Source organism: Purpureocillium takamizusanense, chromosome 1 (genome assembly GCF_022605165.1).
Source record: "Purpureocillium takamizusanense chromosome 1, complete sequence".
NCBI classification, from domain to species: Eukaryota; Fungi; Ascomycota; class Sordariomycetes; order Hypocreales; family Ophiocordycipitaceae; genus Purpureocillium; species Purpureocillium takamizusanense.
This window is the reverse complement of record NC_063068.1, coordinates 120,836-135,400: the sequence shown is the minus strand read 5'-3', so window position 1 is coordinate 135,400 and position 14,565 is coordinate 120,836. Positions and strand designations below refer to the sequence as shown.

Genomic DNA, 14,565 nt, shown 5'->3' with positions numbered 1-14,565 from the left:
ACCGTGCATAGTACATCAAGGCACTGTCTGTACGGCCTTCTGCTTCACGCCGCGACTGCAGCTCAAGGCCGAAATTTGCTTCCATTATTACACCACCGGCCGACGCATGCCATTGAGACACAACGCGGGTTTGTGTCGCCGCAGGTCATGTCGGTCTCAACTCTACGATCGCAGTTGGGCATGCGCGGCCTCCGACCGATTCCCAAGGCGCGGCTCGGCCAATCTCAGCCGCGCTTCTCCCAGCATCGCCATGCCTCGACCACGACCAACGCGGCTGGCGCCCAGGGCGGCCGTGCCAAAGTCATTCTCTACGGGAGCGCTCTCGCTGCGTCGCTGTACGTCGCATACTTCTACGTCACCGACACGCGGGCCTTTGTCCACCGATGGATCGTGCCGCGGCTGCTGAGAGTCGCCTTCCCCGATGCCGAAGACGCGCACCGCTCCGGCACCGCCATGATGAAGACGCTTTACAAGCTGAACCTCCACATCCGCGAACGCGACGCCTCCCTCAATGACCCTGCCCTTTCGACCACGGTTTTCGACGTCCCGATCAGCAATCCGATTGGTATCTCGGCCGGGCTGGACAAGGGCGCTGAGATCCCCGACCCGCTCTTCGCCCTCGGCGCCGGCGTTGTCGAGGTCGGCGGCATAACACCACTTGCGCAGGGCGGCAACCCCCGGCCTCGCGTATGGCGTGTCCCGGGCATTGACGGCATGGTGAACCGCTGCGGTCTCAATTCGGAAGGCGCCGATGCCGTCGCCATGCGCCTGCGCGACAGGCTACGACGCTTCGCGCGCTCTTTGGATGTCAGCGAGGCGGCCGTTTTGAACGGCGAGGCGGGCGTGCCGCCGGGGAGCTTGCAAGCTGGCCGGCTGCTCGCGGTGCAGGTGGCGAAGAACAAGGAGACGAACGAGCGGGACGAAAAGGCCGTGGCAGACGACTACGTGTATTGCGTACGGCGCTTGGCACCCTACGCGGACGTGCTCGTCGTCAACGTGAGCAGCCCCAACACGCCAGGTCTGCGGGATCTGCAGGCCACTGGCCCGTTGACGCGGCTGCTGGGCGCCGTGGTGGAGGAGGCGCGGCAGACGGCGCGCAAGACGGCGCCGCGGGTCATGGTCAAGGTGTCGCCGGACGAAGACACGGATGAGCAGATGGAGGGCATCGTGCAGGCGGTGCAGCTCAGCGGCGTCGACGGCATCATCGTGGGCAACACGACCAAGAGCCGGTCGGGGCTGGTACCCTCCGGCATAAAGCTGACGGCACGGGAGGAGCAGGCGCTGGCGGAGCAGGGTGGCTACTCTGGGCCGGCCATGTTTGGGCGGACGCTGGACCTGGTTGGCCGGTATCGCAAGATGCTGGACGAGAAGTCGCACAGCACGGGGACGGCGCAAAAGGCCATCTTCGCGACGGGAGGCATCACCAATGGGGAGCAGGCGCTGCAGGTGCTCAACGCGGGCGCGAGCGTGGCCATGGTGTATACTCAATTGGTCTATGGTGGCGCGGGTACGGTGACGAGGATCAAGAAGGAGATGAAGGAGCGCATGTAGGGTACTGTAGGGAGGGATTCATAGACAGCGAAACTCGAAAATACGCCTTGTGATATCACCTGTGTCACCCGAGGACGCGCGTTTGGGCGCAGGTGAGGTCTCACAACCTACTACCTATGGATGGGCTCGCGGAGATGGGCCAGTGGGCTGGCTTGGCAAGCCAAAGAGACAAACACGCAAATGCAAGCATTGTGTGTGTGTACGCAGTACGCAGTAAGTAGGTACTCTCATGAATCGTACGTACTTGCCTGGACGCGTGGAGCCACGATGATCGCTCGTCGCCGCCAACAGACGGCGAAGCGTTGCGGCGAGCAGGCTGTTTAAAAATAGTAGCGAGGGCTTGCGCGTAATAATGGCGGGTGCAGTGCAGTGCATTGCAGTGCATTGCGATGCCCTCATCATTCTCGCCTCACGCCGAGAGAACAAAAATCTGCCTTGCTTGCGCGTCCGCCCACTATCGGACTATAGGCCGCATCCTTGTGGGATAGCAGACTGGTCTGGATGATCGACTGGCTGCTGCTGCTGCTGCTGCTGCCGCCGCCGCCGCTGCTTTTTTGTCAAAGCAAAGCTTGGATGTGGCTGCTGGCGGCGTCGTCACCTCATATTGAGATTGGTGGCAGCCATCGTCGCTTGACATTTGACGAGGCGGGCGGCATAGTGGCTTGGTTTACGAGGCATTTGCCGGGGGTGAGTGAGCTGACGCTGAGGGCATTGATCTTGACTGTGTAGAGAGAGCATGAGACTGCCCAGCATGGGTCGTTGCATCGTTGCTTGTGGGACAAGATCATGGCTCTTCATGCGGGTCGTGCGTGCGCGTGGCTGGGGATGTCGATCGTCGTGGTGTGGTGGTGGCTGACGACGATGAGAGCCACGCACAAAACGGTTCCTCCCCATCCTGGCCAGGTTGGGCAACATGTCGCGTGAGCTCGCCGCCGGTGTGAAAGAAACCTTGGCTCATTAGCGGCGGTTGGCCGTGCCGCGTGGCCGGATCATCGCGCGCTGTGTTGGTGGTGAGGGTGGCATGGCTTAGGGAAGAGAGGAAGGGGCCTTGCCTTGCCCTGTTTCGACCTGCCGGTTGTCGCAGAGTGGGTGTGCTCATCAGCTTGTTAGTGTGGGTTAAAAGAAGGCCGGCCTAGCCAGACATCGTGAGGACAAGGTGCAGCTCTCTGTCGATCGACGACGAGTGGTTAGAGAGTCAAGATCCATGCGCTCATGGGGGGCCTGCCTTTGCCTGCTGCCCCCCTTTCGTGGCCTAAACTAGGCCGGCCGACTGGCTAGAGAGACACGATGATGATGATGATGGCACTCGGTCGCAGCCCGACGGGCGACACCGCCACGACGGCCATTGCGTGGACGACGGGCTTGGCTGGGCCGGGGAAGGGGATGACGGATTCTGGGGCAGGCTGTAGGGCCACGAAAATAGTACCCAAGCATTAGCTACGAAGAGGTACTACTTCGCATGTAGCAACGTTGAATGTCGCCCGCCTGTCCTGTACGAGGAAAGAAGCTCGTCTCCTTACTCGAGGCTGGCGGCCTGCAGCTTTGGAGGTAGGGATCCGTACCTACATCGCACAGTAACCGTCGGACGCGTTGCGTTACCAACCAACAAGGCCAGACGAGAACAAACGCACGGTTGAGTGTGGGTGTCGGCCGGCAGCGCCACGCTGATCGTCCCGGCTCCTCAGAGTCCTCACTAACTTGCTATTCCCGGCGGGCGGGCCAACAAGCGCTCTGGACTTGACGCACGCTTGACGACGCCAAGCCGAGACGCCTTTCTGGCCGGGCTGTCGGCGAGGAGGAGGAGTGGCTGCTTGACACATAGTTTTTTCTTGTCGGTTCCGTACTTGCCGAGACTTGGCGGTCTCTGCGACTTGCTCCTGCGCTCACGGAGCAAACAAACAAGCACCTTCAATATAACTACGCACCATACAGGATTATACGTGTTTCTTGCGGGGGCTGGGAGGTAATGATGATGATCTTGCCGACGGCATGCTGAGAACAGAGGCAACGGTGGTCGCCATGCAAGCAGGTGGCCTCGACAAGACTGCCGATACCTCGTTCTTTCGTCTCGCCTGCGTACGAAGTACTGTACCTCTCAGTCATCCAGTCACTCGTTGCCCCGGCGGGGCCTTTGGTTTGACGACGCGGCTTGCGACGAGGGCCGATCACTCACCTGTTTGCCGTTGGTGTGGAGGCTACCTTTTGGCACAAGGGTCAATCATCAGTGCAAAGACGCAAGGTGACGACCACGGTACCTTAGTACTAAGGTATCTGTAGGTAAGTATCTCGTAAGGCAATACCGAGACCCGACAGCCCGAGGAAGGCGCACCCATGTCCATCTTTCCATCTCAACGAGGCAACCTCCCCCCAGCCGCTGCAGCAGGTGACGTAGCTGTGGGCGGCCAAGCCCCGTTGGGCCATCATGTCTCTTCTCTTTCCCACCAACGCCATGACGTGCGCCTTCTCAGGTACGGAGTACGTACCTCCAGGCTCATCAGAGCTTCCTTCCCGTCGTCGACTAAGACGGGACGAATTGTCTTAAGCAAACATAAAAGCCATTGATGCCCATCGTTGCCGAGCCGTAACCCCTTGAGGCCCCTCTTCCCATCCGCATCACCAGCAGCACTCCAGACCTGAATTCGTTTGTGCTCTTTTATAGCACCCATCCACCTCGCACACCCTCGCAGCTTACTCTCTCGCCGAGCATCATGTATTCCAAGACCATCATCGCCGCCCTGGCGCCCTTGGCGCTCGTCGCGCGTGCCAGCGTCGACTTTGACATGGACGACGTCCCGAACTCGTGCGCGACCATCTGCCGCCCAATTGGTACGCTCTCGGACCGCTGCGACACGGACCTGCGTAGCGACATCGACCGCGACGAGAAGCTCCTCGAGGCGCAGTGCGTCTGCACCAACCGCAGCTTCGACGTGGCCAAGATCGCCGCCCTGTGTGCCGACTGCATGCACCAGAGCGCCAATGGCAAGAGGAGGCGCGATGATGACAACAACCGCGCCGACCGGGACGACCTCAAGGGTAAGTTGACCTTTCCGTCGCCCAGCACGCCTCAGGGGCATTTGGTGTTGTTGACACGTTGGTTATAGACATCGACAACATCATGTCGACGTGCGGCTTCACCAGCACAAAGTACAACCCGTCCGCCACGGGCGAGGTCCAGAGCATCACCGTCGCCGCCACCGCAGCGACCGACATCAGCCAGCTCACCACAACCTTGACGGGTGGCAGCCAGCCCGCGCAAACGTCGGCCAGCGGATCCAAGACTGCGTCGGCAGTGACTCAGACGACGACCATGACCAGCGGCAGCAGCACCATCACTAGCACCAGGACCAGCAGCGGCACGCAGGCGTCCGCGTCATCGTCGACCAGCACTGCGGCAGCGGCGGCGGCTACGCGAGCCCCGATGATGGTGTACGTGGCTGGCGCGGCTGTCGCCGGTGGCCTCATGCTGTAATTGATTGGACGGCGTTGCCCAGACTTTACAACAAGGGATGATGAGGGGCGAGCTTGGCGTTGATGCGAGACAGATTGTGGAGAGGCCGCCCTCGACTGTCGGGATGCAAGTTCGGGACTGATGAACCTACCTAATGCCCTAGTGAATATAATTGATCTTCCTTCGAGGCTCTCGATCGAACTGTTGTAGACATTTGGGCAAGAAGTAAACGAACTTGCGAAATAGGCACGTTCTATCGCAGCTTCGCCACCATTTTGTCAGCCACAGGTTACCCAGAAGTTATCTAGGCCTGTGCAGGCGCGTCGTCGACCTCGTCCCTCGCACCGCAGCCGCCCTCAAATGTGTGGATGATACTGTAGATGGTCTCGCGATTCATTGGGGGCTAATACGACGTACACCAACGTACACTAATGCAACCGCTGCTCGCCGTCATGTCAACCACGACATAGATACATGTGTCGGCGTCGAGAGTCGAGACAGTGTTGATTTGTAAAGGGTCGTTGAGTAGGAAGACTGCAAGCCTCTCTCTTGGCGCTTCCTCCTTCCTTACCGTACGTCTAATGCCTTGTCACGAAGCAGGATAGCGGAGTAGCAACCGCGCCACGCTGTTTCAATAACACGTCCCCCCCCCCCCCCAACACACAAAGCCGACGACGGATTGTGTCTACCCTAGCCTACCTGCCGGAGGTTGTTTTCAACACTCGTCGCTCTTGTTTCTCCCTCACACGACGCGAAAAACGTGTGCGCGAGATGACAGGCTACTATCGCGAAGCTTTTCGGCATCCTGTTTCGCTCCTACAAGCGATATATTAAGTTACAATGGACACTGTCCAGCCAGGGTAGGTAGCTGCGTGGCGAGGATGCGCAGAAACCGGGGAGGTGGCGAGCGCACTGGAAAGCCCCCCCCACTGCATATGTGTCTCGATAAGAGGAAGGTTAATTCCTTATTTGTTCATTCGAGGAGAACCAACTACCAGCGGCAATGAAGATGCTGTCTAGAAGTGGCAGCTCGCGGGGTCCGCCAAGCCAAGTTCCCTCGCGGGGTAGTCGGGCTGGACACCTGGCCAACAACCGACTCGCAGTGACGAAGACCATGAGTGACGGGTCAGTAGTGCTTGGGTAAAGGATGTTAGATGAGTTTCACTGCGTGATCGGTCTGCATGGGCTTCAGCCTTACTCGTGGGGTGCCTCTGTCGCTAACTGGGAAGTAACTACTTGCTCCAATGCCAGTGACACTGGGCCATCGTGTTCAGACGACGTTGCGTGCCTATCAAATACTTCCAGATAATTCATGGAATCTACTATGCGTCTAAGCGCTGCTCGTGTATTTTCGCCATTGGGGACCTGTGGTCCAGTATCCCGCTCATACAGAAGAGGTTGAGCGGCCTACCACCAGACGGTCCTGGTTTTAGTGGTATGTAGTACGTCGCGTTGCGTGTCTGCAGGACAAAGGATACCAGCGCTGAAGATAGAGCTGGCGCCACCTGCGTCGCTGTTCAAACATCTTCCTTGCCTCTAACCTGTCTGGGGTGCCGTCGATTCCTAAGCACCCAGACGTTGTGTAAGTCGGCACCGGAGTTAGCGGAGCCCGGCAGCGCGAGGCGATCCGATACATCCACCATGACGCGGCTCAACTCTAAATTCAGGGCTTTATTAAATGACTACACTTGCCTCATTAAAAAAACTCCAACTACTTAGAGAAACCTCGAGACTTGATGGAGTGTCCGAGTACAAGTCGAGTCTTCGTATAAGTTTCTCCATTGAACGCTCCAAACCTTTGAGCTCTTTAGGCCACCAGCAAGTAATCACCGGACCGCGCGAGAAAGCACTTGACTCCCTCGACACTGCAAGCGGCACCTGCAGGCACCACCATGTCGCAACACCCAAACTCGATGAGCCTCGGCTTAGGCCTGGCCGCGATGCTTCTCGGATTCGGCCTCAACGGTCTCGCGCGCCCCGACGCACACCTCAAAGCATTGGGATTCCCGGGCCACCAGGCCGATCCCGCGGCGCACAAACTCAATCACGCCCTGATGCGCATCTGGGGCGTCCGCAATTTGACCGTCGGCTCGCTGCTTGCTTTAATATGGAACACGGGCGACGAGAAGCTGATGGGCGCCTGTTTGTGTGTTGTGATGGCTCTGCCTATTGTGGACGGGTTTGTTAGCCGGTCGCTGACCGGGGGAGGCGAGCTTCAACACTGGGTGTTTCTGCCTGTACTAGCATTGCTCACTAGCAGGCTGTTTGGGTGGTTTGACTAGATAGCATAGGTAGTCAAAACTGCGACTTTGGCAGTCGTTCCAAGGCAGTGTTTGGAAGGAATAGCTTGGTCGAGACCACCGTGGAGTTCAGATTAGAGACTCACGCGTAGGTATGAATTGGACTGCAATCATGGAAGACCTGGCGTTCCCATGAAAGGGCTCAGTTGTCGCTGCGCTAATGACTTGCGTAAAAGCGTCACCGAGTCGGACCATCTGCGTGCGGTCCAGAGCACAGGCGACGACAACGGCGTGCTGGCGGTGGTTTCCGACATGCGTCACACCGTAATGGGGGCACATCATGGGCATGATACGTGTGGTTGCCGGCGGGGCTGCACTGGTGACTGGACCGTCGATGCGCACAGCTGCCGCGGGCCGGCACGCATCAGAAGCATCTTCAAAACGCTGTGCTACTGATCTCATCACTTCTTCCATCATTGGGGTGCTCTGCAAACCCATGTCCAGGTTCCGAAAAGATCGCTTCCAAAAGTCCCTAGACACACTGCAAACGCGGAAGACGCAGGATCGATGCCGTCTGCGGCGGGATGATGTTCGACCGCGCAGTCAACGCTTTGGGGTTTGGGTGCTTAAGCGAAGTCCCTTTAGAGCTGTAGCTTGTGATTAGAACTTGGCTGTGCGTGTTAGTCCGACATAGAATGGCCACAAGATGTGATGGGGGGACGAACATGAACCCGCCAAGTTGCCCACCACCTTGCACCAGTGCAGCCAGCCACATGACTCCGCACGAGGTGCTCTTGGTCTCTCGCCTCCAGACTGGGTTTCTCGGTACAGAGTCACGGTTGGCACGCAATCACTGTAGTGCCTAGGGTACCTGGTAAAGTGTGCTCAATAAACAAGGTGCTTTCAGGCCTCTCCAGCGGTGCACGTAACAAAAGGAAATCGTGCTCATTATGCCCTACCTTAGGACCGTCACCCGCCTCGCGCGCAGTGCGCGGGGAAGGTGACATGGCGTCTAGTCGCGGTCAATGCGGGGATGGTCCAAGAGGATTTCTAGGCCTCATGCTAGGCGACCTTACGAGCTGCCAAATCAGGGTCGAATATGAACCAAGAAGAGTGTGGTCGGAGCGATCGGGAGAATCCAGATGTCCGGCTGGCGGGGGTGGTGCGTTGACATGAGGGCCCGAATCGTCGCTTATACTGTACAAAGCCGGATGGAGGCGTGCGATGGCAGTCCGAGCGAAGGCCTGGCGCCTGGCGCACGGCCGGCCCGACCCTAGGACACATGCGAGCGGCCCCATGGCGCTTTTCTACATCGATGTCGATGTCGTTCCGAAGATCGCGATCGTCAGAAAGCGGGAAGAGGTGCCGCCCCTCTCAAGACAAGTAGAAGCAAGCAGTGGGCTTTTATATTTCCGTACAGAGGAATACTAGGATCCCATATAATACTCGTGCGGCATGGTAGGTAGTCCAAGGTGTTGTGTTGTTCAATCGGGCTATCGCCTGCTCATAGCATCTCGCCTTATTGCTGCTGCTGATCCTCTCCAAAATGCTGTCAACGTTTCTTGGTGCGGCTTCCTTGTTGGTGGTGACAGGCCTGCAGCCGGCATCTGTGTTGGCTCAGGATCCTGAGGGCTGGTACAAGGCTCACCCTGGTATGCCCCGTATCAGCCAGGTGAATCAAGAGACGCATCAGATTGTGGACGAGTTTGGGCGAACGCGGTTCTTCCACGGAACCAACGTCGTGATGAAGGAACCGCCATGGTATCGGCCAATGGAATGGGTGCCGGGGGTATCGTCGTTTGGCGAGCAAGATGTCAAAATGTTGCACGACTTGGGCCTGAACGTGGTGCGACTGGGACACCACTGGGCTGGCGCAGAGCCCGTGCGTGGCCAGTACAACCAGACGTTTCTGGACATCATGAAGAAGCAGACGAAGCTGGCGGAGGAACACGGACTGTATGTTTTGGTGGATGTGCACCAGGACTGCCTGGCTCGACAGTTTTGCGGCCACGGCGCACCTGATGTAAGTTCTCGATGCCACCAGTTGTCATTGAGCACGCGGAGCGCAGCTGACCGCTTAACAGTGGTTCGCCAAAAGCGACTGGGTATCAAAGGGAAAGATGTATCCGTTTCCCCTCAAACTGACACCGTTTCCCGTGGATGCGAATGGCTTCCCCACGCCCCAGTCGCTCTGCAGCACCGTCGACTGGGCGTTGAGCTACACGTCTGTATCGCTCGGCAACGCATTCGGGAGGCTATACAACAATTACGACGGCCTGGGAGACGCATTCGCAGCATACTGGAGAAAGTTAGCGTCACAGTACGCCACAACGACCAACGTCGTCGGATACAACCTGCTGAATGAGCCCTGGGTTGGCGATACCTGGGCTGATCCGACGCTGCTTGTGCCGGGGGTTGCGGACCACAAGGCCATGGAGGGGCTCTGGAATCGCGCGGCGACCCAGATTCGCACCGTGGATAATGACACGCTTATTTGGTTTGAGGGCGCTACGCTGGATATCTTGTCGGGCTTCAACAATGTCCCTCTTTCGGACGGGTCCAAGTCGGTGCATTCGTTCCACTACTACAGCCCGCCGCAGTTGGGTTCCATCTCCACCACGCTCGACAATCGCCGCAAGGACAATGAGCGACTCAAGACGGCTGGCGTGCTGACCGAGCTGACATTCTGGATGGGCGACGAGAAGCAGATGCGGGGCCTGGCCGATGCCGTGTCGGCAACCGATGAGAAGCTCTTCTCGTGGATCGGCTGGGCGTACGAGAACCTGTACAACGGCACATCGGGCCAGCCCTACCCTGAGCTGGCAACGCACTATAGCCGTGCGTACCCCGCCGCAGTCGCTGGAAGCGTCAAGAGCTTCGCCTTCTCGGAGAGCTCGGGCACGTTCCAGCTGCGCTTCACGTCTGGTCCGAGCAATAAGGCACCGACGGAAGTAATCTTGCCCGAGTCTCAGTTTCCCAACAGCTATAGCATTGAGGTCTCGCCCGTTGGCAGCTTGGTGCCGTATCGGCGCGACAAGCGGACGTTGGCTCTGTTTACATCAAGCAGCATCAAGACCGCCACCGATATCTCGGTCAGAATCACGCGCAAATAACCCTCGCACGTACACATCCGCAGAGCACCTGCACATAAGGAAATGAAAACAAAGAAGCACATTTTACATCACGTTCTGCCTATATTGAGGTACATTTTGCCGTGATGATGGAATGGATGATTTGCCGCCGCAAGTAGCCGACATGTTGGACCATCCAAATTCGCTGGCCCAGCCAACATGTCGACCTTTACGAAGCTCTCCAACACCGATCATAATAATAAGTCATGCGTAGACACGGTGCGCTACATGAGTAGCCTCTACTGTGAATTCTACGCGTAGGACCATTTTCTTCGCGTTAGTTCAGCCATTTCTAGTACCCGACCATGAATGCCGCTGCCCATGGCCAACCCCAAGGAAGGTCTGCTGAAGCTAGAGCCCGGGCCCTAAGGATCGTGTATGTTTGAGCCGCAACACTCTATACAAAGCTGGCATGAAACTTTCTTTGCAATCTCCTTAAGAAAGTGAGGCGGGGAGTGGGTAGAGTGTCAATCCTCAGTGGATTGCACGCTCCAGAGCAAAGTCACCCTGTCCCGGACCGTGAATGTCACGCTGCACATGCACCGCACTGGGGCGTTTATCTAATCGGTGTGATTGTATTCTTGCAATTCGCATCTGCATGTATCGACCCAACAGCGGACGCAGAACTAGGAAGCCGGTTAGACGAATATACGTAAAAGTACTTCCACATACCCACTACGCTCATGTCACGCGCTATTCGTGCATGGCCACTCTCATGTATCAAGCATCGAATTTGTCACCCACGCCCCCGGATCCCGATCTACTCGTGACCGAAGAGCTGATAGGTGCTCCGGAATCCTGGGCAGGCAAACCATTGGGCATTGACTCCAGAGCCAGACGCCAATAGGGGCAGGTGTTGGTTGAGACGGGCCACACAAATGCCGCCTTTTACTTCAAACCTACATCATGTGGTATAACACGAGCAAAATAACAGAGGCCACAGTGCAGCTTGACTTCCAGATTAAAGTGCGGGGTTAAAAGTCCATGAGTGTTATATGCCTTGCGTTCCTCTCCATGTTGTCACGCCTTGGGATATTAAAGGTGCTTGGGTCGAACTTTTTCGCCGACGACCACCGTACCGCCGGTCATCATTGTTCGAGCAAGACGGAAGCTCATTCCGCTCGAACCGGCAATAATGGCATCCTCTGAGCCTAAAGCACAAGACGTCACAAATATCGTATCCGCGGAAGGGCCAAATGAGAAACATGGCCCCTCAGCGAGTGCGGTCGGCGTCGATCCCACGCCGCAGGAGATTCGGGAGCAACTGGGCGGCCAAGGCGACCAGATACCTCCACTTGACGACATACAGTATGTCACAGACAGAGTTCGACTCCTGACGGTGGAAGAGTGCCAGAACATTAATACAAAAATGTTGGAGGATCACGCCAACGACTATAACTTCTCGGAGCAACTTCGAGAGAAGCTGGCGACTCTGGCTCAAGGGCCTAGCAATAAGCAGAGCTTGGACGACTGGGAGCTGCAGCTGAAAACGGAAACCGCGGTAAATAGGTTCTTCTCGCCATACCCAGAGGTGCGGGCCGTTGCTATCCCAACCGACGACGTCAACATGCCCTGCGAAACTATTCGTTCTCACTTTTTGGGGCTCGCCTGGGCCGTCGTCGGTCAGTTCACCAACTCATTGTTCAACTCTCGCTTCCCTTCAATAGTTCTCTCTTCTCCTGTGACCCAACTACTGTTATATCCATGCGGATTGTTTCTCGCCAAAATTTTACCAGACTGGGGCCTCACTGTTCGTGGCAAACGCGTCTCACTCAACCCCGGCCCGTGGACCTACAAGGAACAGATGCTCTCGACTATTATTGTCAACGTCTCTCTGACCACCGCGTACTGCTTCTTCAACATTCAGACCCAAACGGTCTACTACAAAGACCAATGGCTCACCCCTGCTTACGGTATTCTGCTGTTGCTCTCGACCCAGCTCATGGGTCTCGGCTTCGCTGGGATGCTTCGTCGATTCGTCGTCTACCCTGTGGAGGCATTATGGCCAAGCATTCTGCCGACAGTAGCACTCAACCGTGCTCTATTAGTGCCAGAGAAGCAGGTGACGATTAATGGGTGGAGCATATCTCGATATAAATTCTTCTTTGCCGTTTTTGCCGCCATGTTGGTGTATTTCTGGATTCCAGGCTACCTATTCACCGCACTCAGTACCTTTTCCTGGATTTCGTGGATCGCGCCCAACAACTTTCACCTCAATATCATCACTGGCTCACAGCTTGGTTTGGGGTTTAACCCCCTCGCGTCTTTCGACTGGAGCGTAATTGCGGCCTCTAGTCAGCCTCTGACATATCCCTTCTTCGCAACGCTGCAATTCTTCATAGGCGTTCTTCTCGCTGGCTTCATCATCATTGGGGTGTATTATACGAATACTCGTTGGACTGGCTACCTTCCGCCTAACTCGTCAGCCATCTTCGACAACACTGGAGCAAGGTACAATATCTCAAAAGTGATTGAGAACGGCATTTTGGTGGAAGACAAATACAAAGCCTACTCTCCGGTATTTTACTCCGCTGCCAATCTGGTTGGATACACGGCTTTTTTCGCCTTCTATCCGCTCACGATAGTATTCGTCACGCTTGACCTTTGGCGGCCTCTTCTGAAGACATTCAAGACAATGGCCACCTCGACAACGTCGTCTGTGAAACGGCAGCTCGTTAGTTTTAGGGACGCGACCCTTTTAATTTCGAGTGGCCAGTTTCGAGAGGCTGGTCGGCGCTTGCGACAGGGTTTCGACGGAGAGGGCTCCATATACGACGGTTTCGATGACCCCTTCACCGAGACGATGAGGCACTATCCAGAGGTTCCTGACTGGTGGTTCTTCTCCATCGCCCTTTGCGCCTTTTTGTTCGCGATCATCATCTTGTGCAACTGGCCCCAGCTCCAAACGCCGGTTTGGACCATCTTTTTTGTCATTGGGCTTAACCTGGTCTTTCTCATTCCGTTGGCATATCTTTACTCTATCTCGGGCACCCCTACTGGCCTGAACGTTGCAAGTGAGCTTATAGTTGGGTATGCTTTGCCTGGGCACCCAGAGGCCCTGATGTTTGTCAAGGCTTTCGGATACATCATCGGCACCCAAGCAGACAACTACGTTTCAGATCAAAAGATGGGCCTCTACGCTAGGATACCTCCTCGTGCCATTTACCGTGGCCAGTTGATCAGTGCTATCGTATCAGCGATCGTTTGTTACGGCGTCGTACAATTCGTGGATACCATTCCGGACATTTGTAGCCCTACTCAGGCCTCTAAATTCACGTGTGCAAGTGGATCACTTGTCTACTTCTCATCATCTATTGTTTGGGTACGTTGTTGTTGCTAATGCTCCCTTGCCTCATTCTAACATCAGTATAGGGCGCCATCGGGCCAAAGAGGACCTACTCGCAGATTTACCCCGCCATGCAATACGGATTCCTGCTCGGCTTCCTCCTGGCCGTTGTATGGTGGGGTGCGAAGGCTTACGGGCCACGTTTCCGCCAGTTGTGCAAAGACACACTGCCGGCGCCAGTATTTCTGCTGCTAAACACAACCGTCTTCACACCGGCCTCTTGGCTCAAGAACGTCCATCCGTCAATCGTCATCACTGGTTTCCTGATCTGGGCGCCGCTGAACCTAGCCTACTATACCGGTGCCCTCTACCTAGCATTTTATTTCATGTACTACCTCAAAAGGAACAAGACGGCGTGGTGGGAGAAGTATACCTATGTTTTATCCGCAGCCTTGACGGGTGGGCTGGCGTTCTCTGCCATTATCATGTTCTTTGCAGTCCAGTATTACCCCAAGGAACTCCACTGGTGGGGTAACGATGTCAATGGAAACACCATTGACGGCGGCGCTGGGCGGACCGCGCTGCTGCCGGTCCTGCCCGATAAAGGGTACTTTGGTCCCGATTCTTGGTATTGACCAGAAAAAGGTGGCAATTGTCGTCTATGAGGCCGCAGTGGCAGGCTGACATCACTGGGTGAGAGCAAATCCATGGTGCGACTCCCAGCACAGGGCATTGTGGGTGTGTGCTTGATGTATGCAGGTCACCAATGGGTAGGATTGGCCCCGCTGCTTCAGAACCCAGCAACGGAAGCGATGGCGCCGCAGTCTTCGTCAAGGGTATCACCGTATCAAGCCAGTCCCGTGAACGATGACTAGTATATATACAAACATGCCAATTTGGTCACTGTTT

At 56.4% G+C, this 14,565-nt stretch overlaps 5 protein-coding genes across 5 annotated transcripts; all 5 read left to right on the top strand.

Annotated features, from left to right (window-relative positions):
* Window positions 1–85: 85 nt before the first annotated feature.
* Window positions 86–1,565, top strand: URA9 (Dihydroorotate dehydrogenase (quinone), mitochondrial). The gene has a single exon (XM_047980818.1). It carries the CDS (start codon window positions 148–150, stop codon window positions 1,549–1,551), a length of 1,404 nt encoding a protein of 467 aa, XP_047836775.1. The 5' UTR covers window positions 86–147; the 3' UTR covers window positions 1,552–1,565.
* A 2,464-nt stretch (window positions 1,566–4,029) lies between these two features.
* JDV02_000050 (uncharacterized protein) lies at window positions 4,030–5,104 on the top strand. Its single transcript, XM_047980817.1, has 2 exons — window positions 4,030–4,584; window positions 4,653–5,104. Exons 1-2 carry the CDS (start codon window positions 4,260–4,262, stop codon window positions 5,018–5,020), a joined length of 693 nt encoding a protein of 230 aa, XP_047836774.1. The 5' UTR covers window positions 4,030–4,259; the 3' UTR covers window positions 5,021–5,104.
* Window positions 5,105–6,807: 1,703 nt separating this feature from the next.
* On the top strand, window positions 6,808–7,281 carry JDV02_000049 (uncharacterized protein; the record flags this gene model as incomplete). The annotated part of the gene is made up of 1 exon (XM_047980816.1): window positions 6,808–7,281. Exon 1 carries the CDS (start codon window positions 6,892–6,894, stop codon window positions 7,279–7,281), a length of 390 nt encoding a protein of 129 aa, XP_047836773.1. The 5' UTR covers window positions 6,808–6,891.
* A 1,504-nt stretch (window positions 7,282–8,785) lies between these two features.
* JDV02_000048 (Endoglycosylceramidase) lies at window positions 8,786–10,352 on the top strand (the record flags this gene model as incomplete). Its single annotated transcript, XM_047980815.1, has 2 exons — window positions 8,786–9,262; window positions 9,324–10,352. The coding sequence occupies 2 exons, from the start codon at window positions 8,786–8,788 to the stop codon at window positions 10,350–10,352; spliced, it is 1,506 nt and encodes a 501-aa protein (XP_047836772.1).
* A 1,153-nt stretch (window positions 10,353–11,505) lies between these two features.
* On the top strand, window positions 11,506–14,291 carry OPT6_1 (oligopeptide transporter 6; the record flags this gene model as incomplete). Its single annotated transcript, XM_047980814.1, has 2 exons — window positions 11,506–13,692; window positions 13,743–14,291. The coding sequence occupies 2 exons, from the start codon at window positions 11,506–11,508 to the stop codon at window positions 14,289–14,291; spliced, it is 2,736 nt and encodes a 911-aa protein (XP_047836771.1).
* Between the last annotated feature and the right edge of the window lie 274 nt (window positions 14,292–14,565).

Excerpts from the sequence above, each read along its gene's own strand:
- JDV02_000050 (XM_047980817.1), top strand. The coding sequence starts at position 4,260 with ATGTATTCCAAGACCATCATCGCCGCCCTGGCGCCCTTGGCGCTCGTC. Across the intron at positions 4,585-4,652 it reads CGACCGGGACGACCTCAAGG|ACATCGACAACATCATGTCG; the intron begins GTAAGTTGACCT and ends CGTTGGTTATAG.
- URA9 (XM_047980818.1), top strand. The coding sequence starts at position 148 with ATGTCGGTCTCAACTCTACGATCGCAGTTGGGCATGCGCGGCCTCCGA.